Genomic DNA, 25,640 nt, shown 5'->3' with positions numbered 1-25,640 from the left:
TGTACATTTCAGTATTTCATATACTGTAAAATTACAAATTCTGTCTTAAATTCAAACGAATTGATTCAACCTGTTACATTGTTACTTCAATGTGCATAATTTATGATATTTTATAAATATATTTATACTTGGGTCAGTAAGCAGTCCTTTAAATTATTTTGCAACTTGCAACTGTAAAAATGTAAGAGTTTGTAGTTATTTTGCAGTCAAATAAACATTTATTTGCTGTTAACAATGGTCTTGATTTTACAATAAACCACATGATAAAAATAACCCAGCAAGAATAACCCAAAACCCAGAATATTAATCCCATAAATGGTTAAAATGACTACATGTTGGGTTTTCTCAACAACCCAACCTGCTGGGTTAAAATGTGTTACCCAACGTGTTGGGTTACTTTAACCCAGCATGTGTTCTGTCCAATATTTACCCAGCGCTGGGTTGCCAATTGGGTTGTTTTTAACCCAACCATTTTTAGAGTGTAAATATTCTGTTTCCTTTTCACAGATCTTTTGATTAAGTCTTCAGTGTCTAAATGGCAAGAAGAAGTGACTCTCCACTTAAACGTGACATTTAAACTGCTCTGTGTTTTGTTCAGCCATTTGCAGGTTTATCTCGAGTTAGTTCAAATGCACTTCTGCATTTTTCCCAGTAAATTTTTGTTTAGAGAATTACATTATTATCATTATATGAATATTCAATGCTTGCATATTCATAGTATACTTTTCATATTGATGTATAAATGTTCCACAATTTGATAAAAGTAGCTCATTGCATTTCAATGATCTTTGTTTTATATTGTAAAATCATTTCAATAGCAGTAAATACATACTTAGTTGTTTCTTTAACATTTAATTAGTTGTTAATGATGGAAGAAACAGTATCATTTTAGAATGAGTTAAAACATGTTTTGGTGGCAAACAGGTAAAATACTACAACATTCTAATAGTATACTGTACTGTAATTCAAATGTCACACACAGTACATTGGGAATACATTTGGTATATTATTTTAACATACTACTAGTATATTTTAAAGTAGATTCGTAAATGTTTAAAGGTGGGTTCAAGTTGTAATTAAAGATATTTTTTAAATACAGACCTAGTATATTAAAATGACATTTTAGTTCAACTTCATGGTGTCTCAAAATAGCACAGTTGAGTACACTAAGGTGGTATTAAGTTCATCTTAAGAAGTACTAAATACTACTTTTTAGTATACTAAGTTCAAAATTAGTGTGCGAAAATAGAGCACTTTTAGTATAATGTGGAAAGTGTACTTAAATAGTGTATTTTAGTGAACTTTTTTCACCTGGGAATACATTTGGAATATTATTTTAACATACCATTAGTATACTTTAAAGTATATTTAAAAATGCTTAAAGGTGGGTTCAAGTGTACTTCAAGTTATAATTAAATATATTTTTTTAAATACCGACCTAGTATGTTAAAAATACATTTTAGTTCAACTTTATGGTGTCTCAAAATAGCACAGTTGAGTACACTAAGATGGTATTAAGTTCATCTTAAGAAGTACTAAATACTACTTTTTAGTATATTAAGTTCAAAATTAGTGTGCGAAAATAGAGCACTTTTAGTATATTGTGGAAAAGTGTACTTAAATAGTGTATTTTAGTGAACTTTTTTCACCTGGGAATGATCACTACCCATACTATTCTGATCACATACTTCCCATTTACATTTCCTTGCTAAACCACTAGATACAATTGTTAAGTCTAATACCGAATGCCTTCCTCTGACTACATCCATCCTTGTAACGCTGCCATCATTCAGACATACAAGATCATTTTCATCTAAAATTTCTTCTACCACATTCCCGTTTGGATCATTATTTGTGCTTCCCCATAAGGTACTATGTGCATTAAAGTCACCGCACCAAACTATCTTACAATTCCCATCACCTCCTACATCTTTATACAACTCTTTATTTAGACTCTTACATGGATTATAAAAATTAATTATCCTAATATTTTGATTTCCAGCTTTCACTTCTCAAGAGTCAATTATTGAAAATAGAGCTTTAGGCTTACCAGTGTTACGCAAAATTAGCTCTGTGAAATAAGTGCGCTTAGCAGCTTTAGCAGCTCGTTGAAATGCAGATAGAGAATCCTTTAAGATGTCATAAGAAACTTGTAGTCTATCCTTATTCCACTTACGTTCAGCCCTTCTACAGGTCTGAACGTAAGCAGGTTATCTTCAGAGAGTCAGTTGCTATGGTTACTTACATAACCCGAAAGTTACCTCCGTTTTTGGAACCGAAAGCAGAGATTATCCGCTTACTTACTCCTAAACATACCCGGGTAAGTCACATAACCTGCTTTCTGGAATACACCCCTGGAGTGTTATTATTACATACAACATACACATTTATAAACATACAGTAAACCATTATAATTACAGCATTTTGGTGAATAACTGAGGACCGTTCCTTAGCATATCTGATATAGCTACAACAAGCTTTGAAAGGTTTGCCGCTTGGCTTCTATCAAATTTCTGTCACTTATATGACAGTAATGTCCAGCAATAACTTTAAAGTGTGCATAATTATCATCCAATCCGTTTTTAACCACAATATGTGAAGAGTTTCGTTGCAAAACGAGATAACTCCGTTTTTAAATTTTTGTCAAAACATGTTTATTATTATGTTATCATGTTATTATTTTGTTTTATGGTGCTACTTAGCTTTATTTTTTACGTTATGAAGGTTTAAATTAAAACAAACCAACTGCAGTTGAATTGATATAAATTGGAATGCACAAAAAATAAAAAACGGAGTCATCTCGTTTTGCAATTAAACTCTTCATGTATAGAACCACTTGTATTAAATAACCTAAAAACCTATTTAAAATGGAATGTTCTTAAGGCTTTCTTGTGCCATTTACTCAATTTAATATAAGCTCTTGAAGATTGTAACGTAAGATGGTGTCAAAGAAGACGCGGCGAATGTTCTCCGTGTTAATGGCAGTGGTGAAGTGATGGTAAAGAGGGTTCTGCTGTTCCCCTTGACGCTTGTTACGGAAGCACTTCACCAGGAACGTCTGCACATCCAGGAGTTTGTGGGGATCCCCGGTGAACTCTGGGAAATAGTCCTTGATGTTCACTTTCTCAACTTTCTCTTCCAGCAAGTCTGTCTTATTGAGAAAAAGGATGATGGAGACGTCGGCGAAGACACGATTGTTGACGATCGTCTCGAAGATGTTCAGCGACTCAGAGAGCCTGTTGGTCTGCCGATCCTCCATAAGCACCTGATCGTACTCGCTGGATGAGACTAGGAAGAAGATGGAAGTTATGTCTTCAAAGCACTCTAACCATCGCTTACGCTCTGACCGCTGCCCTCCCACATCTACCATCTTGAAAGGAACATTCCTGATGTTAAAGTCATACTCATAGATACCCTTGGTGGGCTTCCGTGCCAGAAGTATATCTTTTTGGGTGGGCAAGTAATCCTGTACATTAAATGGAAATAAAAATCAGATAAGAAACCTAATATGGTTATAAACTGTGCACCACAAATCAGTAAAAGACAGATATATTATATTGTGTCCATTCTGCAAATTCAATAAGGGCGTTAGTTCCAAATATTACAAACAGTTTGATCAAAAGTCCTATTCGGACGGTAGGAAGTTTGAGAAACTGACTTTTTATAGACTCAGTTTTTGCTATTAATCCTGTCAGAATGTGCCAAGTGTACTTTTCGTCTCATGATCTCTGTAAAAAAATTCCTGAGAAATGTACTTACTGTTTTTTGGCAAACTCTGTGGTCCTCTCAAAAATCTAATCCTATTCGAATGCGAATGTCTGGGATTGCCAATTAATCGCCTTATGAGTTTTACAGTAGATCTTACTAACACGTGCATTTTTTTCTTACTGTTCACCATTTATTGTAAATATTTATGTTTTTACCATCCAGCGAAGAGATAAAGAATACAATAATAAAGTCAACATGTAAACTGTATGATTTAGCCAATGAAATGGCCGGTTATCGATACTCACTTTAATTTGTCAACTCAATTATGCAGGCTTTATTTCAGTGGCTTTGTTTTAAGTAGCCAGTTCTGTGTCTTTTAATAAGATTTTCATAATAATTATAAAATATTGTTCATGTAAATGTATTTTCAAGTGTTTAGTGTAAATAATCTTTGTTGTTTTTAATTTTGAAGTTTACAAGTTATTGTTTTTATCATATGTGATGCACACATTCACATTCAGTACACGTGATCTTCTTAAAGGCAGATATTTGAAAGACACTCTCACCTCTGTAGCATACATGACAATACAAATCACAGACATCGAGTGATAAGAATTGTAACTCAAACATTGTTTAGGAAACTAATCCAGTTCGAATAGGGCTAAAGAATGAGCAATTTCCATAAGCACATAGCCTCTATAGTATTTTAGTTCTTTTCTATCACTGCAGCTATTATTCTTCTTCCCTATTGGGTGTCTTTGACAGCCGTAGGAACCGTAGGTGGAAAATTATAACATTTGGCACACTGATTGCGGTAAACAATAATTTGACCATCATTAGGGTCTCCAGTATTGATATAGCGTCCCCACCCCACCCCATTAGTTCGCTTTACCTTTGGTTACAACTTTTGAAGCCTTCGTCCTAAAAAACAAGATCACATTTCATATCACACATTAAGAGTTCTACTTTGCTTTCTGCTAAAACTTTTGCAGATCAGATCAGTGTGATTTTAAAAAAGTGTTTTGTGTTAAAAAAAAATCCATTTCAGAGACTTAAGTAAATTATTTTAAACTATTTTGTCTTCATATCTGTCATTAAATGATCTTATCCACAGTTGCTTTTTTATTAGCAATGGTCATATAGAACCCATATGGGCACAGTTCAATTTACTAAATATTGCGGTTACAATGAAAGGACACAAAACATAAGTGTTTACCGGTTCTCCAAGTTTATCCACATTGTCCAGAAAGTATTTCACAGATTCACCCTAAAGAGAAAAGATAAACAAAATTAGATATCCAGTGTGTGAACTATCATGACTGTCAGTGTCATGAAACATTGTTCCCAAAAACGCAGATTTGAATTTTTACCCCTACTTTCCTGTTGTCCTAGAAGATTACTGTTACAATGCTATATTTATGGTCAGCAGGATGTGACAGACCTTGTATGGTTTATGTGCGAGTCATGTGATGTAACGTCATTGTAATACTGAAGCACGGAAGTAAACAGAAGCACTGAGAAGCATGTCGTCGTTATGAGATTCTTTGTTTTTGAAAAGATTAAACTATAAAACCATTGAATTGTGCATGGATTAAAAGGTGAGAAACATGGAATACAGTATCTGCTGTGCTGATTTTACTGCAATGTCATAGAAAACAATTTGTTTATCTGCAGTACTTTCCAATACAAAGCTGTTTCACAACAGATCCCTAAAAGAACATGACCCAACACTCACATAAATCCTATGAAAATGACATAAGAGACCCCCCATCACCCAACACTGCTTGAGGATCAACAAATGAAACTTTCAGGCAAATGAAATACAGACACAACTCTGTATTATTTGTAATTGAAAGCTCAATCATTTAATTATGTCAAACAAAATAAGAGAAAGACCATTTGACATTTACCAGCTGAAACTCTCGCCGTCTGTCATAAGCATTCTGAATACCGCTGTCTTGCCACAGGGCACGGATGGAGGGCAAGTAGTTCATAAAGACTTTGGTCTCCACCATCTCTTTGGCCATCATGGATGAGCGAGTGTCAAAAGCCATAACCGTCTCCCCATGGACCTGGTTATCGGGGTCTCCCCAAGGAATATGAAGTTTCTCACGGGCATCCACCAGTACCCTGATACCTAAAGAGACCATAAGATAATTCATTCTCAGTGGGAGGAGCCCATGTTTCACTACGAATAGACAATTATAAAGATAAAAATCTGGTTATTGTTATGCTACTAACATGCAATGTTGAATGAAATTGCATTAATAAAAAATACAATTTTGAAAAGATGCACATATCACTAAATAGTAAAAAACTGATCTGCCAGGTGAACCAGACCAGGTAGCTACGCGATGTACCGATGACACCAGATGTATTAAAGCAACACTATGTAGTTTCCATGTAAAAATGACTTACAGCTCTCGCATGTGGTTGAAAAGCACAACAGTGCCTGGTATCAGACACTCTTCTGCCTATATGGGGAGGCTGCAGACATGGAGCCGGTAGATCTACGCCCCTGGCAGTTTTGCGCCCCTGTTGCTCCTCATGCGTCCAGTAGTGGGAGAGGGAAATGAAGAGTTTGGTTCCAAAACGCGATAAACGCCATTTTTGAAAAAAAATGAGTTACTGCCAAAATCAGTATTATATCAGGTCAGTAGTTAAAAGTAAATTCTTAATTTTACGCAAAATCCAATATCCGCCGTGTTATTCTGTCATCTTTTCTCCCTTTTTTCCCAAAATGCGATAAACGCCAGTCCTCCTTTTTTACAGAACGCAATAAATCCATTTCTGATATTACAGCCCACCAGTCACGCAATGTAAACACACAATGGCGGACGCGCTGAGTACACGGAGTCCTAGTTTACCTCATCTACTTTGTACTTTGTGATCAACAAACAAAACAAAATAATACTTTAATTGCATCGCTAAACCTCTGATGGTTTTCTGTGATGGGAAAGAAACGTAAGCCATCAACATCTAATAATTTCCCTGAGAGGCACTCGGGAGACGGGTGCTTGTTCTCCCGACAGCATCAAGTCAACGAAAATCGAGCAGGACCAAAAACATTTTACAGCTGATCTCTGTGAAAGACGTTAAACGACGACGTAACCGCAATGACAGTGATCTTAATATGACAAAGTAAGTGTTTTGATTAATGACATTAATGTTTATATTTTTAATTAGTGTGTACAACTAGTTAACTAAATGAATATAACATGGCAAAGATGAATGCACATTTATATAGGCTATTGATTCAATAGATTTATAGCATTTTGAATAAAAACTTGTCATGGATTTATTGCATTTTGTGGAAAAAATAATCCGTTTTTATAATAAATCTTTGAAAATCAACTTATGGATTTGCATTTTTTATGTTTTTATAACCTAAAGATGCTATGTAAAAGTTTGTAACAGAAAATAGTTGTTTTCATCTTGTCACTTTCTTGGTATAGAAAACACGTTTTTACCAAAATTTGTCAAAATGGATTTATTGCGTTTTGGAACCAAACTCTTCAAATACAACAAGGATACTAGCCTATTTAAACAACCGTTTATGAGCACTATTTATTAATATTACACATTTAAACGAAAATTTTATAAACTTACAGTGTACACTGCAGTCTGCACACTACGGAACCACAGACAGTAAAAAAATCCATATAGTCCGGGTCTGGTCATCTTGGTTTTTATTATTGGAGATAAAAATAAGGATCATGGGTTTAAATAGTTTTGCATTATGATACGAGTGTATATTAGCATGTTTTCCTGTGGCATTTGAAATCGATTGGACCCGGAAGCGGTGCATGATGACGTCACACTTAACTATTTATATTTATTTACAAACTGTTTTATATACAAGAGACTGACTGATATATGATGTTGTGAATTTATATTAAGTTACATTTAGATATTAACCATATTTAGGCTATTAGCATAAAAAAGTACAGTGTAACCATATGGATCCTAAATGAAATATCTGCTGTACAATTCACAATAGGTCGTCATACAGCTACAAAACATGTCCTACATAGCATTTTATGAAGACAAACACAATGTAACTTTTCTAAAATTCCAGGGGTCAATTCGTATCGCTTCAAGAAGGTCTGCTGCTATCATACAGTTCTGATAAATGACTAGGCTCATATACTAATATACAGCCTCCCCCTACTGGACGCATGAGGAACAACAGGGGCGTAAAACTGTCAGGGGCGTAAAACTGTCAGGGGCGTATATCTACCGGCTCCAGGTCTCATGGATTAAAGTGAAAAAAATTCTTCTGACCGAAATTTTTTTCAGGCCAAGACATATTCCTTTAATTAACACGTTATGTAGGCGAGACCAATAGCATTTTAAGGGGAGATTTTTTTGCCATTGATTCAATATTAAAGTCTCCTGTGGCATATAGGTAGCTGTAGTTTGCATGGCATTTAAGATGAAAGCGAAACAGCTAAATAACTCACTATATAAAAAGAAAACATGAATATCACCACCTTTAACGAATCTTTTATTAATCATTTATTAATTGTAAATGTATTTATTTTAGCATTTACTAATAATTTTTTAAATCGAAGTTGAAACTGTTTACATTAGTGAATGCACCATGAACAACCATCAATTACTGTAATGACATAAACAAGAATTCATTAATGCTTATTTACTCTATATTTCAAATGATTTGTTCATAATGCATTTACGAATGTGAACAAATACAACTTTTTCATATCATATTATTCAGTACACATAAACGAATAATCCAGGGTCTGTTCTGTTCACACAACAGCTTACAGTCACAGCTCTAATACAGTAACGTTATGTATGAATACAAACCCTGAACGTGTAACTCGAGTTAAACTAGTGTACAATTCGCACAGGATGCCTGTAACCATAGTGACAGTTGTTAATTGAATAACTGTACCTTTATCAACAAATTATTATGTTACAATAGATGCAGCGCTGATGTGCTAGTTTATGCGCAATGGTTCTGCTGTTTACTTTCTCTTAAGACCTAAATGGTTGTGTTTATATGAGGATACTTACAAAGACGGGATTTTTGACGCATATTTGTATTTATGGCCTATAAAGTGGCAAAAATACTCACAATCTGAAGAAGAAGCGATTGCGCGGCTTTCGTGTTCAGCTCTGACACAGAAACAGCCTTCGGATTTTGCACTGTTGTTTTATGTTTGAATGGCTTAATATCACTTGTTTATAAACTGCGGCGCTTAAATATATGTACAAATGTTACGTTTTTTGAGACCACACGCAAATGTAACTGCAAGAACCGACAGGTGGATGACATCAAAGTGCCGCGAGAGCATTTCGGAAGCAGTCTCCTCTTATTATTCCTGAAATCGCTCTCACAGGATGTGGATGTCATCTGCCTCTTGGTTCTTGTGGCACCACATTAAGCTTACCCACGAGTTTAACAAACCTGTTGTATCTGCTATGCTCATCTGGCCTGATGAGCATAGCAATCAAAAACGGGACGCGGGTGATCACGTACGTGAGATATCATTTACCCCCAAATACAGGACCCCTAATTGCAAAGACACGTAAATTACCTGACGGTTTGGTTTTCTTATCCCACAAACTAAAAGGCTTGCCAATCTTCATAATTTCGCTAAGCCAAGTCAATCTCCATTTGTCTTTTACACCTTTATCAATCGCCAAAACATCGGAGCCTTTCTGCATTATAAGTTTGTCCATGCTAGCTGAAATAAAGTTTTACCTCAGCTTAACGTGATACAGTCAGAAAACCCGTAGTGGATCCGGTGCATAGTGATTACAGAACACTTAGAGTGGAGAGTAGGGATGGGCACGGATATTCGAATATTCGATCGGCAATAATAATTCGAATTTAAAAAATGCTATTCGAATGTTTGTTTGTTTTTAATGTGCCACCAAAGGGTTACGACTTATTTAATGCTTTTTCACTTCATCTATACTGTCTTTTACAGACTTAAATGTAAAATATACATGAACATTAAGTCGTATGCATTTCTGATTGTTTGGCAATGCAGATTGCAGACGAATTTAAATTTTTCCTTTTATCTCCGGGTTTGTCCGCGGCGAGCCGTATTTGGCCACTGGCTCAGTGAAGGCTCACGTGTTATTAAACGTGCTTCTCCGCCGCCCGCATCAACACATCATGAGAGATTTGTAAGCTTTCTGTTATAAAGTCTACTTTCTTTTGTTAATAACGAGACAGACACGGAGAACGAAATGAAACGGAGAACATTTATTATATGCGGTGTTCTTTCAAAAATGAACCCGATAACATGGCAGTTTAAAAGCAAAGCTCCGTCTTTGTGAAATGTTGTTAAATTAAGCTTACGTTAGTTACTTTGCACAGTCAACAATAAGGTATCGAGCCAGCTTACGTTATTTGTAAAATGTTAAATACAGATATTCAATCTTCAATCCGTCTGTTGTTTTTATCGGATAACCACCGCGGAGCAGATTTTTCTCCACAGCCCGGCATTATTGTATCTAGTCAGAAGAACGGGCTTTCACCGAAGCAGGTAGGATAAATATGGTTTCTTTATTCACAAATAACTTTACATGTCAAACTAAACTGAGAAGATATTTATATGTTGACTGAGCAGTCGGTTATGTAGATGCGTTTTTTCGTTTGCTCCGGGCTCTTATTTGGAGTCTGTTTAAGGGTTTAAATGATGAGAGCCTACTTTGTCAAGTCCTCAAACAAACTTTGCAAGTCCGCAAACTTCGCTTAGATTTGGGGTTAGTGTATAATATTTGGTATAATATAATGTATGTAAGATCAAACAGTAATGAATTAATACTAACGACCGACTTGAAAATAAGAATTTGACTCAGACTTCGCTCCGCATGGGGTTTTAACGCCTTTTTTTCTGTGGGATATTTTTTAAGAAGAATTTAATATATATATATATATATATTGTTGTGGATTAGCTTGTTGTGGATATTTCCTAATTATAAGCCTTCTGTGAAATTATGACAAAATGAAAAATACAAAACACGCATATCTTAATTAACATAATTTAAATAAACGAATATTCGATCTTTATGAGCTTATATATTCGAATAGTAAATTACTGGAAAATGCCCATCCCTAGTGGAGAGAGGAACGTGATTTGCCTCCACTCCAGGCTTTGATCACATCCAGCTTAAAAAAAGGTGAAAACACGTCGTCTTTATGAAAAGTGAATTTAATAATTTTGCAATTGACGGAAATCCGTCTAGCGACGGACAACTTTAATCCATGAGGTCTGCAGCCTCTCCCTACTCTCTTCTGCAGGCAGGGGGGGGCTGTGTTTCCTACCCTCCACTGCCACTTTAAGAGTGTGCTTGTAGCAGCTAGGAGGCTGCTCAGGTTGCAGCAACAGTACAATTTGTCCAGTTACAAGTTGTTCTATCACTGAAATAATTTTAGAGACATTATTTAAAGGTAAAAAACTACATAGTGTTGCTTTAATGAAAGGTTTTATTGAAAGGCTTGCATATGGGTTACAAATACAAGTGTTTCAGTAAGAGTTTGGTTCCTTTCTGTTCCAATATATTAGATAAATGCACATAACTGTTGCTCGACAAACCCCACGCCTAAAAACTTCGGCTTTTCACGTCGTCTATGCGCTGACTGAACAACCGAAAGTTTTCGAGAGTCGCTGCTTACACGAAAACATTTTATAATGTTTAATAAACAAGCCCGTATCGATTTTAAGCTTTTGGTGAGGTAACGTTACCTTTGATAACATTGCTGTAGATCGTAGCCCGGAACTCTTCTTTGGCCCGCTGATCGAAGTCCTGCCCATGAATTATGCACATTTGTTTGAGGAAAGTTGACTTGCCACTTTCGCCAGCCCCTAACAACAATATCGTCACCAGTTTCTCCAGATAGGTCTTCTCGCGAGAAAGGCTTTCATCGATCTCCTTAGACTTTCTGATTTGATCGACTTCGCTGTGCGAGCGGAGACAATTGGGAATACATACAGTCCGGGAGGGCACGAAATCCCCCATCTTTGCCCCTGTCCCAAATGGCACACTCCGGACTTGTGGTCCTCCTCAGAGTCCACACTTTGATGACATCACGTATTCCAGGCTTTAGGGACCCTTGATGCGAGTTCACGTGGGTGCACCGGAGTCGTATTTTAGGACAGACTCGAGCATCACACCGGAAATAGGTAGAGAAGTTGCCCGTCAGTGTGAACTCCTCCCTTCCGTCGTCTGATTGCCCTTTCGCAAGGACTTCTGGGTTGGTAAAGTGCGCGAAGCCTGCTGCAGTGCGGGCTTCGCTGAAGACCGCACCAAGGGAGCAAAGGAGGCGCTGATGAACACACTTCAAAGCGTAAAAATCCAATAGTGTCTGTCTGCGGAGTGCAAGAGAGGGGCGTGCCGTTAAGCGGCGTAACTTTTAGCAGGGGGCGGAAATTAAAGTTGTCCAAGTCACACAGAATCCCGCGAGATGTCCGACTTCCGCTAAACTGACACGGCACATCCGATAGCTAGTTTAATAGTAAGACGATTGTTTATAGCTCTCTTTTAACTTTAGCATAATGACAAATAACGTTACTGCCGTAAATGTTTTAAATTGAGGGCACGGAGGAAGCTTCATAAGACGCTCGGATGGTCTTATATTGTCTCATCGATCGTCATTGTTAACGTGGGTAGACAATATGGCCACGGCATATATGGACATATTTACCAACCTAAAATTATTAAAGTACCGAGGCATACCAATATTTAAATCGTGAACTGTTACACAGCGAGGGTGATTTTTTTAAGTAAATGTGCACCTCAGACAGTTTAATATGTATTAAACCAAGATGAAATTCATTTGCAAACTTGCAGACTTAATTCTTTTTAAGTTTTAGAAGGAATCTACAGAGCTCACGTGGTTTTATAAGAAATTGCTAACAGATAACATCTGGGGATATTGTAAAGGTTTATAAAAATAACTATTCACAACAGGTAACATTGTAAAGGTTTATAAAAATAACTATTCACAACAGGTAACATTGTAAAGGTGTATAAAAATAACTATTCACAACAGGTAACATCTGGTGACATTGTAAAGGTTTATAAAAATAACTATGCACAACATGTAACAACTGGTGACATTGTAAAGGTTTATAAAAATAACCATTCACAACATGTAACATCTGGTGACATTGTAAAGGTTTATAAAAATAACTATCCACAACATGTAACAACTGGTGAGATTGTAAAGGTTTATAAAATAATTATTCACAACAGGTAACATCTGGTGACATTGTAAAGGTTTATAAAAATAACTATCCACAACATGTAACATCTGGTGACATTGTAAAGGTTTATAAAAATATCCTTTCAGCAAGATCACCCTGCAATAAATTATAACACAGCATTATGAGAGGCATCAGGAGCTGATCCCAAGTGTATAGCTGGAAGCTGTTGATGTATGTACAGTATTGGTAAAGTGCACATGAATGCATTTTATAATAATAATGCATCCAATGTCAACCCTGTGTAGAGCTGAGAAAGTGGTTGTTTCTCAGCAGCAGTAATGTCCAATGGTGCCAGCTCAACACATTGGTGCAGTTTCCCAGGCAGGGCTTAGTCAGGGGTACCCAAACTCAGTCCTGGAGGGCCGGTGTCCTGCAGAGTTTAGCTCCTACTTGCATCAGAGCACCTGCCAGTAAGTTTCTAGTATGCTTAGTAAGACCTTAATTGGCAGGTTCAGGTGTGTTTGATTGGGGTTGGAGCTGAACTCTGCAGGACAGTAGATCTCAAGACACAGGTTTGGTCACCAATGGTTTAGATTAAACCAGGACTGGGCACTTATATTAGGACATTTTAGTTTTTACAAACAAACCTTACAAAACAAGACTGGTGTGCATCTTGAAACAAAACAATGGCAATGATATACGTTGAGATGTGTCAGTACAAGGTGTTTTCTTAATTACAGTAGCTCAAACATGCATTTTAGCCCGGGAACAGTATAAGCCCTGTCTGGAAAACCGCCACATTGTTTTACCATAACAGATATGGGATGTTTAAGGTTGAGTTGTGATTTTGAAGTGTAGACAGATGGATCATCCTACACTCTTAAAACGAATGTGTTAAATTAACACATCTTGTGTCTAGTTAAGGACAACACACCCAGTGTGCTGTCCCCAAACTAACACATCTCTGTGCTATTTTCCGAACAACACACTTTGTGTTGCTCCAACACATCCCGTGTTGTCCCCTCCATTCATATGAACTCTAAATCAGCACGAAATGACACATAATGTGCTAAAATTAACACATAATGTGTTAAATAGTTTAACAAAAAGCAATGTGTTAAAATTAACACACCCTGGATATGTTAATTCTAACACATTGCTCTGTGTTAAACCACTTAACACATTATGTGTTGTTTTTAACACATTAAGTGTCATTTAAGTTCATAAAAAATAAAAGGGACAACACAAGATGTGCCAAAACAACACAGTGTGTTGCTCCAAAAACAACACAGAGATGTGTTAAATTAAGGACAACACACTAGATGTGTTGTCCTTAACTAGACACAAGATGTGTCAATTTAACACATTCATTTCAAGAGTGTATTGTATTTCTGCATCACAGTTAAGGTGCATGTGGATGGTATCACCCTCACAAGTTGTCCACTGCATCACTTCACATCAATGCAGCTGTGAAAATAATAACCATAAACAAACATATTTTACATTTGTACTTAAAATAAGCTTACATTATGAGAATATACAATGGCACCCATACTTAAACAGAATAGGGTTTGAGAGAGATACATTAAAAACGAGACAGTAGTACACACATCCTTTAACTCCAGTGTTATTATGACGTTTAGTAGGTCATTTGAAATGTCGACAACTTACAGGAATAACTGTAAGATTCTAATGTACTAATATCTAACGTTACTATCGTAAACAGGAAAATATATAGGTGAGCAATGAAACTCATGCAAGATTTGTTGGATTTTGTTAACTACTCGTTACTGATCATAAGTGTAATCATAGAACGGACTTCACAATTCTAACATTAGGCTAACAACACATAGCTAACGTTAACGAGCTTACCTGAAACGGTCGACCTTAATTCAGCCCCTGGCGTGACTTCTCAACATGTGTCGTAGCCGAACCATTTCTCGGGAAAAGGATGTTCGTCAGTCGGCTTCCCGTCCATTAAAATTAGTACGAACAAACATGAGGGCGCTTGGATGAGCAACTTTAATAACGTCTTTAGCCGCCGTATCTCTATGCGGGCAGAAGAGAAGACAGAATGACAACATCTCGTCCTGACGTCTCGCGTGGTTCTGTGTAACTTGGACAACTTAAAGTTACGCCCCCTGCTAAAAGTTACGCCCCTTAACGGTACGCCCCTCTCTTGCGGTCCGCAGACAGACCCATCTCATTTTTAGAGATGGGTCTGTCTGCGGACCGCAAGAGAGGGGCGTGCCGTTAAGGGGCGTGACTTTTAGCAGGGGGCGTAACTTTAAGTTGTCCAAACCACGCGAGACGTCAGGACGAGATGTTGTCATTCTGTCTTCTCTTCTGCCCGCATAGAGATACGGCGGCTAAAGGCGTTATTAAAGTTGCTCACCCAAGCGCCCTCATGTTTGTTCGTACTAATTTTAATGGACGGGAAGCCGACTGACGAACATCCTTTTCCCGAGAAATGGTTCGGCTACGACACATGTTGAGAAGTCACGCCAGGGGCTGAATTAAGGTCGACCGTTTCAGGTAAGCTCGTTAACGTTAGCTATGTGTTGTTAGCCTAATGTTAGAATTGTGAAGTCCGTTCTATGATTACAGTTATGATCAGTAACGAGTAGTTAACAAAATCCAACAAATCTTGCATGAGTTTCATTGCTCACCTATATATTTTCCTGTTTACGATAGTAACGTTAGATATTAGTACATTAGAATCTTACAGTTATTCCTGTAAGTTGTCGACATTTCAAACGACAGTTAATTAAGTAATGACCTACTAAACGTCATAATAACACTGGAGTTAAAGGATGTGTGTACTACTGTCTCGTTTTTAATGTATCTCTCTCAAACCCTATTCTGTTTAAGTATGGGTGCCATTGTATATTCTCATAATGTAAGCTTATTTTAAGTACAAATGTAAAATATGTTTGTTTATGGTTATTATTTTCACAGCTGCATTGATGTGAAGTGATGCAGTGGACAACTTGTGAGGGTGATACCATCCACATGCACCTTAACTGTGATGCAGAAATACAATACACTCTTAAAATGAATGTATTAAATTAACACAGCTTGTGTCTAGTTAAGGACAACAAATCTAGTGTGTTGTCCTTAATTTAACACATCTCTGTGTTATTTTTGGAACAGCACACTGTGTTGTTTTAACACATCTTGTGTTGTCCCTTTTATTTTTTATGAACTTAAATGACACTTGATGTGTTGGGGACAACACATAATGTGTTAAATAGTTTAGCACAAAGCAATGTGTTAAAATTAACACATCTAGGGTGTGTTAGGTTTAACACATTGCTTTTTGTTGGACTATTTAACACATTATGTGTTGATTTTAACACATTATGTGTCATTTCGTGCTGATTTAGAGTTCATATAAATAAAAGGGACAACACAAGATGTGTTAAAACAACACAAAGTGTGTTGTTCTAGAAATAGCACAGAGATGTGTTGATTTGGGGACGGCACACTGGGTGTGTTGTCCTTGGCTGGACGCAGGATGTGTTAATTTAACACATTCGTTTTAAGAGTGTAGGATGATCCATCTGTCTACACTTCAAAATCACAACTCAACCTTAAACATCCCATATCTGTTATGGTAAAACAATGTGGCGGTTTTCCAGACAGGGCTTATACTGTTCCCGGGCTAAAATGCATGTTTGAGCTACTGTAATTAAGAAAACACCTTGTACTGACACATCTCAACATATATCATTGCCATTGTTTTGTTTCAAGATGCACACCAGTCTTGTTTTGTAAGGTTTGTTTGTAAAAACTAAAATGTCCTAATATAAGTGCCCAGTCCTGGTTTAATCTAAACCATTGGTGACCAAACCTGTGTCTTGAGATCTACTGTCCTGCAGAGTTCAGCTCCAACCCCAATCAAACACACCTGAACCTGCCAATTAAGGTCTTACTAAGCATACTAGAAACTTACTGGCAGGTGCTCTGATGCAAGTAAGAGCTAAACTCTGCAGGACACCGGCCCTCCAGGACTGAGTTTGGGTACCCCTGACTAAGCCCTGCCTGGGAAACTGCACCAATGTGTTGAGCTGGCACCATTGGACATTACTGCTGCTGAGAAACAACCACTTTCTCAGCTCTACACAGGGTTGACATTGGATGCATTATTATTATAAAATGCATTCATGTGCACTTTACCAATACTGTACATACATCAACAGCTTCCAGCTATACACTTGGGATCAGCTCCTGATGACTCTCATAATGCTGTTTTATAATTTATTGCAGGGTGATCTTGCTGAAAGGATATTTTTATAAACCTTTACAATGTCACCAGATGTTACATGTTGTGGATAGTTATTTTTATAAACCTTTACAATGTCACCAGATGTTACCTGTTGTGAATAATTATTTTATAAACCTTTACAATCTCACCAGTTGTTACATGTTGTGGATAGTTATTTTTATAAACCTTTACAATTTCACCAGATGTTACATGTTGTGAATGGTTATTTTTATAAACCTTTACAATGTCACCAGTTGTTACATGTTGTGCAGAGTTATTTTTATAAACCTTTACAATGTCACCAGATGTTACCTGTTGTGATTAGTTATTTTTATACATCTTTACAATGTTACCTGTTGTGAATGGTTATTTTTATACACCTTTACAATGTTACCTGTTGTGAATAGTTATTTTTATAAACCTTTACAATATCCCCAGATGTTATCTGTTAGCAATTTCTTATAAAACCACGTGAGCTCTGTAGATTCCTTCTAAAACTTAAAAAGAATTAAGTCTGCAAGTTTGCAAATGAATTTCATCTTGGTTTAATACATATTAAACTGTCTGAGGTGCACATTTACTTAAAAAAATCACCCTCGCTGTGTAACAGTTCACGATTTAAATATTGGTATGCCTCGGTACTTTAATAATTTTAGGTTGGTAAATATGTCCATATATGCCGTGGCCATATTGTCTACCCACGTTAACAATGACGATCGATGAGACAATATAAGACCATCCGAGCGTCTTATGAAGCTTCCTCCGTGCCCTCAATTTAAAACATTTACGGCAGTAACGTTATTTGTCATTATGCTAAAGTTAAAAGAGAGCTATAAACAATCGTCTTACTATTAAACTAGCTATCGGATGTGCCGTGTCAGTTTAGCGGAAGTCGGACATCTCGCGGGATTCTGTGTGACTTGGACAACTTCAATTTCCGCCCCCTGCTAAAAGCCACGCCGCCCAACGGCACGCCCCTCTCCCGCACTCCGCAGACAGACACTATTGCTAAAAATGACCAAGTATGACTCGCTGCAGCCTGCGGTGGACATCCAACCCCGCCCACATCCAAGTGTCACGCCAGATGCCACGCCCATGTCCAATACGTCACCGCGTGACTCCCATATATGGCAAAGCGTGGTTCCCCACGGAAACCCGCTGATCCTATCGAAGTATGTTAAAGCAGTTTATTGCAATCTTAAAATCTAAATAAAAGGTTATATTTCGTTTTAACAATACACGTATTCTTATATTTGTAAACGATATCCAAACTAATATGACATAAATTAAATCTAGGCCACCCTCCCCCAATTTCATAAAAACATTATAAACGGAGCTAATTTCATTGGTAAACAATAACATATGCTTGCTTTACCTTATTCCTTTACAGCATGTAATGATATAAATTCCCATTTAATATGATCGATTGTAACATAGCCAAAACAAGTTTACATTTAAGTGGACATTACTTTTTAGTATTGTAAATGTAATGCTTAACATATTTTCATGAGTTTATTTTCATTTAATTTTCTAAACATTTGTTCCACTTCATCATAAAGTCTAAATATGTCAATTATAGGATCAATATGCAATAGCATACACAATATACATAGCCTACATATAGACTAAATAGAGAAATTACTTGTTTTGATAGATTATATAAGATCTTTATTTTCACTGTACATTTGCAATGACATTCTGGTGGAGCAAGCTTCAGATGCCTTCATGATAAATACAAATATATCAGTTTTCATGTTTAAAACTATACACAAGTTCATATACTAGACTAGAAGCACTAAGCATGGCTGTACAATTTACAATATTCACAACAATATTACAACAATATTAGTTTTATTTAATCATATTTGGTTCATTTATTTAAGTATTATCATTATTATTATTATTATGTATTTATTTATTTGAATATATATATATATATATATATATATATATATATATATATATATATATATATATATATATATATATATATATATATATATATATATATATATATTCAAATAAATAAATACATAATAATAATAATAATGATAATACTTAAATAAATGAACCAAATATGATTAAATAAAACTAAAGACTTCTTTTTATAACACCTTAAATCATGTGTATCAATTGTGTATCTCTCAAATATTTAAATAATAAAGGGTACACTTTTGATTGTACCTGTGCACTCTGAAATATATCTTTTATTGTTAACTGAACTTTCAGTTTCTTTAGTCCATCCACAAGTTGAACTCGTTCATTATTATACCATTGACAGTGAACAAGCACATGCTCCACTGTTTCTGCCACTCCACAGTGGATGCACCCATCTGTCTCACTTTTCCCTAACATGTGTAAATAATAATTTAATCTGGTGTGCCCAATGCACAGCCTCGAGATAATTATATCATCTCTTCTGGATCCATATTTTCTCCTATCATTCCCCACTGTATCCTGAATATTATATAAATGTCTCCCTTTTAACTCCTTATTCCAGTTGTCTTGCCAGATATTTATAACAGATTTTCTTATAATGCACTCAGCTTCAGCTTTGCTTAATGGAATCTTTATGTCAACTTCATCCTTATTTAATCCATTATATAGACAGCAGACGACTCTGGGCCGGATCCGCTCCGGATCTGTGCCGAAGTCAACAGCTTTGGCGCTGATCCGGTGCCAATCCGGGGGGCCCCAGCTTTATGACATTTTATAAAATAAATTAATTTATCATGAATTCTGTGCAATTAAATCTAAAAAAAAGGCTACTAACCAACAGCACTACTTTGTATCATTCAATATGTTTTGTTTAATTAAAAGTTTAGTTTTAGAACAGTGTTTTGTCATAAATTTTCTTTGGGGGGGGCCGCAAAGGAATGTGCCGTACACAAGGGGGCCCGCACACTAAAAAAGTTGAGAACCACTGTACTATACAGTATGCTGTTTCAGACACAGCCAATGTAACTTTGAGGTTCTGATACCAGCTTTTACAAAGCTATTTACAGGTAACACGAAAACGCACTTGTTTTTTATTATTTAAAGTGATATGTTGATATTACAATGAGGCATATCAAAGCATTTCTTTATTAAGAATCCCTGAATATTTTGCTGTGAGTATGTCTTTTTCAAAAGTGGTATGTAAGGTTGGACGATTAAAGGAATAGTTCACCCCAAAATTATATTAAACTCATGATTTACTCACCCCCAAGCCATTCGAGATGCATATGTCCATCATTTTTTAGACGAACACATTTTGAGATATTTTAGAAAATGTCTTTCAGTTAATCAAATGTAATGTTACAGGGTCCACTCCTTCACGTCCAAAAAATGTGCATCCATCCTTCACAAAAGAAATACAAATGGCTCCACGATGATAAACAAAGGTCTTCTGAGGGTAATCCGTGCTGTTTTGTTTGACTTGAAGGAGTGGACCCCATAACTTTACATTTGATTAACTGAAAGATCTAAAACATTTTGTAAAATAACTGAAAATGTGTTAGTCTGAAAAATGATGGACATATGTATCTTGGACGGCTTGGAGGTGAGTAATTCATGGGTTTAATATCATTTTTGGCCCAACTATCTCTTTAATTGTATAAAATTGTCAAGCCTATCTCATCGGTAAAGCCGGTTCTGTGATTAGTAGTAAATTGCCATCATCTGAAAACAGGTGAAGCACCATTTACTACACGCAGCCGTAGTTCACTGACAAGCTAGCCCATATAGCATTCATTATCGCATAAATTTAAATTAAATTTTTATTGAAAATGAATGCATGATTTGTCATTTTCAGAGTTCACAAGACTTCTCTGTGTTATTTCCTGACCATGTTAGTAATGTATGAAGCAACATCACCACTATTTGACTTGTCTGTTATTTCTAATAGCTTTTAGGTAGTGCATATGTCCAATTGAATGACTTGATTAAAACATGTTTCAGTGTTGGTTTTATTTAAATTTGTTTTCTGATGTCAGTTGTACTGTCACTGATCTTTTATGGCTAAGGGGCCTTATTTGAAGATTTTTTTAACCTGTCATCTGTTTGTGTAGTGGTGCAAACCAATATTTTGTACTTGGCTTTTGTTCACTGTTTTATATAGCTACAAAATATATGTAAATGTGAACCGCTTTGAGAAATGTTTTTTTTTTAGGAAGTATATCTAGTATAAAACTGAATGTGAATACACATTTGCTGTCTGAATGTATTACCTTTAAAATGTTTACAGCTCACTTCAGAATGTGAATATGTTCATTAAGTGCCTCAATAAATCATTTAAAAGTTGGTTATTTGAATGTCTTGTTGATACCATATTTTATACATAGTTACATCATTCAGTTTGAATTGAATGAAGTTAATATATTTTTATTTCATACACGGGAAGAATGTGAAAAACCCTGTCTGACAAACCTGTTTTTAAAAACCTGTGTCCCCTGTCTGAAAGTTATTATGGATTTGGAGCAATTTGATTTTAACCATTTGTTTTTATTATGATTTCGATCTTTTAAAGGCCTATATCAGTCTATATTACAGATATTAATGTTATTTTTTTTTAAATGTAGGATGATGTAGAAATCTGTAAATCACAAAACATTCTTAGTAATTGGTTGTAACAGCCAGAGTTACATGTGACACTTCTTTTATAACAAACCAATCTAATTCTAGATATTCGTTTTAAATCACCATTATTAAATGAAAAGCACGTTATTGCTCGACTTAATCAATGAATGGCTAATATAAAAATCTAATAAATTATTATTTTTTATTACAACTAACGTAATTTTAACGCGTCACTAGGACTTTTATTTTCAGGAAATGGCGTAAGTGTGTTGACTGACTTCACAGTCCTCTGCGGTTGAACGGCAGAGAGTAGCCGGAAGCCTCAATACAGTTTTTGAGTAGATGAACATCTTTATAAAGCCGAACGGTTGTTACATTTCACTTTGCGACTCGGTAAGTTATTCAGATGAGGCAGTCGCGCACCCACGTCCATCTTTTTTAGATTAAAGTTTAAAAAGGCAATAACAAGCAGCAGTAAAATTTCATCCGCTTCGCATGCGTTGTTGTTGGTCAGCGCAAAATGCACTTGATGCACTGTTAGTGTCTTATTATCACACACATGGACATGCGGCGAGGATCTGGCCTGTTTTATTGCCCCCGTTTAATCATATTTTACATGTCTGATAAACATAAATGATGTTTTTTTTTAGAGTATGTTAGCCTTTAAGCTCATTTCCTGTCATGTCGCATTAGAGATGCCAATGTATCAGACAGCAGTTGCGAAAGTATTGTTAAGAAATATGTATGGTGGGCTGTTTATATTATGAAACTAACTGCTAAAAGAATGTAAATGTATGATGTTTATTATTTTTGTTGGCATATATTAAGTTTTTGAGCTAGTGGTTGGACACACCTACTTACCATTAACACACATGCAGATGAATGCAGACACTTTTCACTCGAGACAGACAAACCATCATGGGCCTCCTTATATTTGTGTATGTAAATGAAATATATTTGACAGCAAGTTTAGGTTCATTTTCAAATCATTTAAGCTAGATTCATTAACGAGGTATAGCAGATAACAAATTCAGCATAACACAATTGTTACATACAGTACATAACCACCTGTTTATTGCTTTATGAGTATAGGGGAGTATACGTGTTGGTATTGCACAATTACTGGTACTTTGTGTGCATAACAATATAAGAGTTATACATTATTTGGTTTACTTAGTCATTTTTTCATCAGGTCTACAAGATACTCTGAAGCTGTGAATAGAAATGAGGCTGAAATCTATTGCTTTGGATTTCATATTTAAGGTACTTCACTCTTTACACTTTAATATGGATGTTTGTGTAATGTTTGTTAATATCTAATGCACTGGTTTCAAAGTAAAAATGCATCCTTACAGCTATTACTGTGCATCTCCGGATGGGTGTGTCTATCCATTATTATGTCTTTTTTCAATGTAAGTGGGTGAAGGGGTTACCTGCATTGCCTTTTGTGTTACACAGGTAAAGTATATGTGTCTTTGGCACTGTGGCCATGACTGATGGTTAAAGGCAGGTGTGGACCTGCACAATGTGGAATGTCAGAGAGCTCTGTATCATTTCAGTGCAGTAGGACTGTACACTACATGTCTGAACGCTATTTTTTTTTCAAATAAAGTAGGAATGTTCCTGCAAGATGTATTATCCCATATGCCAGGTAACATGCAATGATTTATTTGTGGCTGGCAAGAGATAATAGCATTTCTGAAAGAAAAATTAAACACCGCGGTTATTTGTCTGGCTCACTGCAAGTACTCAATAGGCTTCTTAAAAATCGATGCTTTCTGCTCCACCTCTCTCGGGTCCTTCTGGGTGGGATTGATATATTGATATTATTTGGATGCTGATGAGCTCATAATGAGGAATGCATTAGCTAACAAGATAGACAAGGCTTGCACAAAAGCAAAAATGGGGTCATACGATTATGTTCCAGTCTGACAGTAAAAGATGTGCACTGTCCTTAAAATCATGTCCCTAAAACTGGGCTATGAATTCGGTTAATGCTCTTACAAATGCCAGTTGATGTGCTACATTACCTCACAAATGGAGAGTCCGTAATGTGCAGTGATCATTGGGGCTCCACAGACAGTTTCATTGCCCGGGTAGACCATTCACATCAGCATACTTCTAGTCAGATGATACTTTAAGTTGTTTTTAATGTTTTATAGAAAACAGAACTTACTGCTCCTTATGGAGCCCTTTACAGCAAGTAGGATTGTTCCAGACTTTCCAGGGCGTGTGCCAGCCCTCTTTGTTTAATGCATACTGGATGTAAAGATAAGACATGCAAAAGAAAATAAAAACAAAATAGGTTTTTTTATTTAGATTTTAATGACCGTTTCTGTTGGGTGTGGTTGCAGCGTTGTCATTTAAATCTTGATGAATATGATGAAATTAAAGGTAAAGTGTCATTTTTGTAATGTTTAAATATTTTTTCATATCACATTCAAAACAGCAAAAAAGTGGCTCTGTGGGGCTATTAAAGCATTTCTTCCAGACTTCAGAGATGTCTGGAAAAGCATTTTTTCATGAGCTCCCGACCAGTCTGACACAGCATCATTGGCTCATCTTATGAGTTTGGTGCATGACTTTCTGTTTGCCCGACCAATGAAAACTGGGCTACATGTGCTGGTAACCTGTTAGAAAACAATTGAGGAGCTCAGATGCAAAAGCTGCTAAAAGACGCCTCCATCAAAAATGAGATACCTTAGCTTCACATCAGCATAATCCTGGCCTCGGGTCAGTTAGAAATAGAGGTTTGTTGGCAGAATCTATTAGGATCATTTACAAAAAAGCATGTCAGATGCATGCAGTGTTCTTTAACCCTGGTCCTCGAGGACCTCCTTCCAGAAAGTTTTAGATGTCTCCTTATTTAAAACACCTGAACCAACACATCAGCCTCCTTCCAGAATGTCACCCTAACAAACTAATGAGTTAAATCAGGTGTGTTAATTAAGGAGACATCTAAAACATTCTGGAAGGGGGTCCTCGAGGACCACTGATGTAGAGGGTTTTGCATCCGAGATCTTTTTTGCAATTTCAATCGGAATCTACTTTTTCTATGTAATTGTGGAATTAAACTTTTATTGTTAGCTAAGTGCATTATTAAATGAGCTAAAATTTGACCCTGGTCCACAAAAGTCAGAAGGGTAATTTTGGAATTTAGATTTATACATCATCGGAAAGCTAGATACATATGATTTCTATTGATGTATGGTTTGCTAGGATAGAACAATATTTGTCTGAGATACAAAAAATGTGAAAATCTGCAACTTGAAAGTGCAAAAAAAAAATATTGCATGTAAAGTTCAAAGTCCAATAAAGTCCGTATACAGCAACACATATTAAAGGGATAAAATTTAAATTCTGTCATCATTAGCCCCTTTTATTAGGGCTGCATGATTAATCGCATGCGTGTACTTGTCAGTAAAGCTGGTTCCTTGATTAATAGTAAATCATCATCTCCTGCTTTAAGATGAAGCGACATTTACTACACAAAGTAATTAACTGCAATTTAACAGTAAAGACTGTATGTGTGAAAGGGAATAATGTTTCACTCTCATGTTGTTACAAACCTGTATAAATTTCTTTGTTCTGATAAACACTAAGAAAGATATTTTGAGAAATGTTTGTAACCAAATTGTTTATGATCCCCATTCACTTCCATAGTAGAAAAAATAACACTATGGAAGTGAATGGGGCTCATGAACGGTTTTTTTGAGAGTGAGTAAATGATGAAAGAATTTTCAATTTTGGGTAAACTATCCCTTTAATGAAAAGGTTTGTTTTAGTGCTCTCTACGGGCTTACCACTGTAATGACCTTGCTGATTAAATGGGGGAAGTTGTAAGCTTTTACATAAACCTAACTTGAATGGGAAATAATATATTATTGAATTTGGCATAGAATAAAATTCAATCATTCTGA

The 25,640-nt window shown here is 36.0% G+C and overlaps 2 protein-coding genes across 4 annotated transcripts in view; one reads left to right on the top strand and one right to left on the bottom strand.

The window, feature by feature from the left end:
* mrtfab (myocardin related transcription factor Ab) overlaps positions 1–25,640 on the top strand; it is a 97,953-nt gene that overhangs the window by 35,482 nt on the left and 36,831 nt on the right. For 2 of the 3 annotated variants that reach the window (XM_055175901.2, XM_055175899.2), the window contains exons 1-2: positions 21,978–22,113; positions 22,913–22,983. The exons of the other annotated variant lie outside the window; for it this stretch is intronic. The gene's annotated coding sequence lies outside the window, so the exon portion shown is untranslated. Of the gene's footprint in view, positions 1–21,977; positions 22,114–22,912; positions 22,984–25,640 lie in introns of those variants that run through there. 3 annotated transcript variants of the gene reach the window in all.
* LOC129420411 (guanine nucleotide-binding protein subunit alpha-13) lies at positions 994–12,039 on the bottom strand. The gene is made up of 4 exons (XM_055175308.2): positions 11,436–12,039; positions 5,619–5,845; positions 4,925–4,975; positions 994–3,466 (listed from the first exon to the last, which is right to left on the bottom strand). The coding sequence occupies exons 1-4, from the start codon at positions 11,707–11,709 to the stop codon at positions 2,903–2,905; spliced, it is 1,116 nt and encodes a 371-aa protein (XP_055031283.2). The 5' UTR covers positions 11,710–12,039; the 3' UTR covers positions 994–2,902.

Source organism: Misgurnus anguillicaudatus, chromosome 4 (genome assembly GCF_027580225.2).
Source record: "Misgurnus anguillicaudatus chromosome 4, ASM2758022v2, whole genome shotgun sequence".
Classification (NCBI taxonomy): domain Eukaryota; kingdom Metazoa; phylum Chordata; class Actinopteri; order Cypriniformes; family Cobitidae; genus Misgurnus; species Misgurnus anguillicaudatus.
This window is presented reverse-complemented; position numbering and strand designations above follow the sequence as displayed.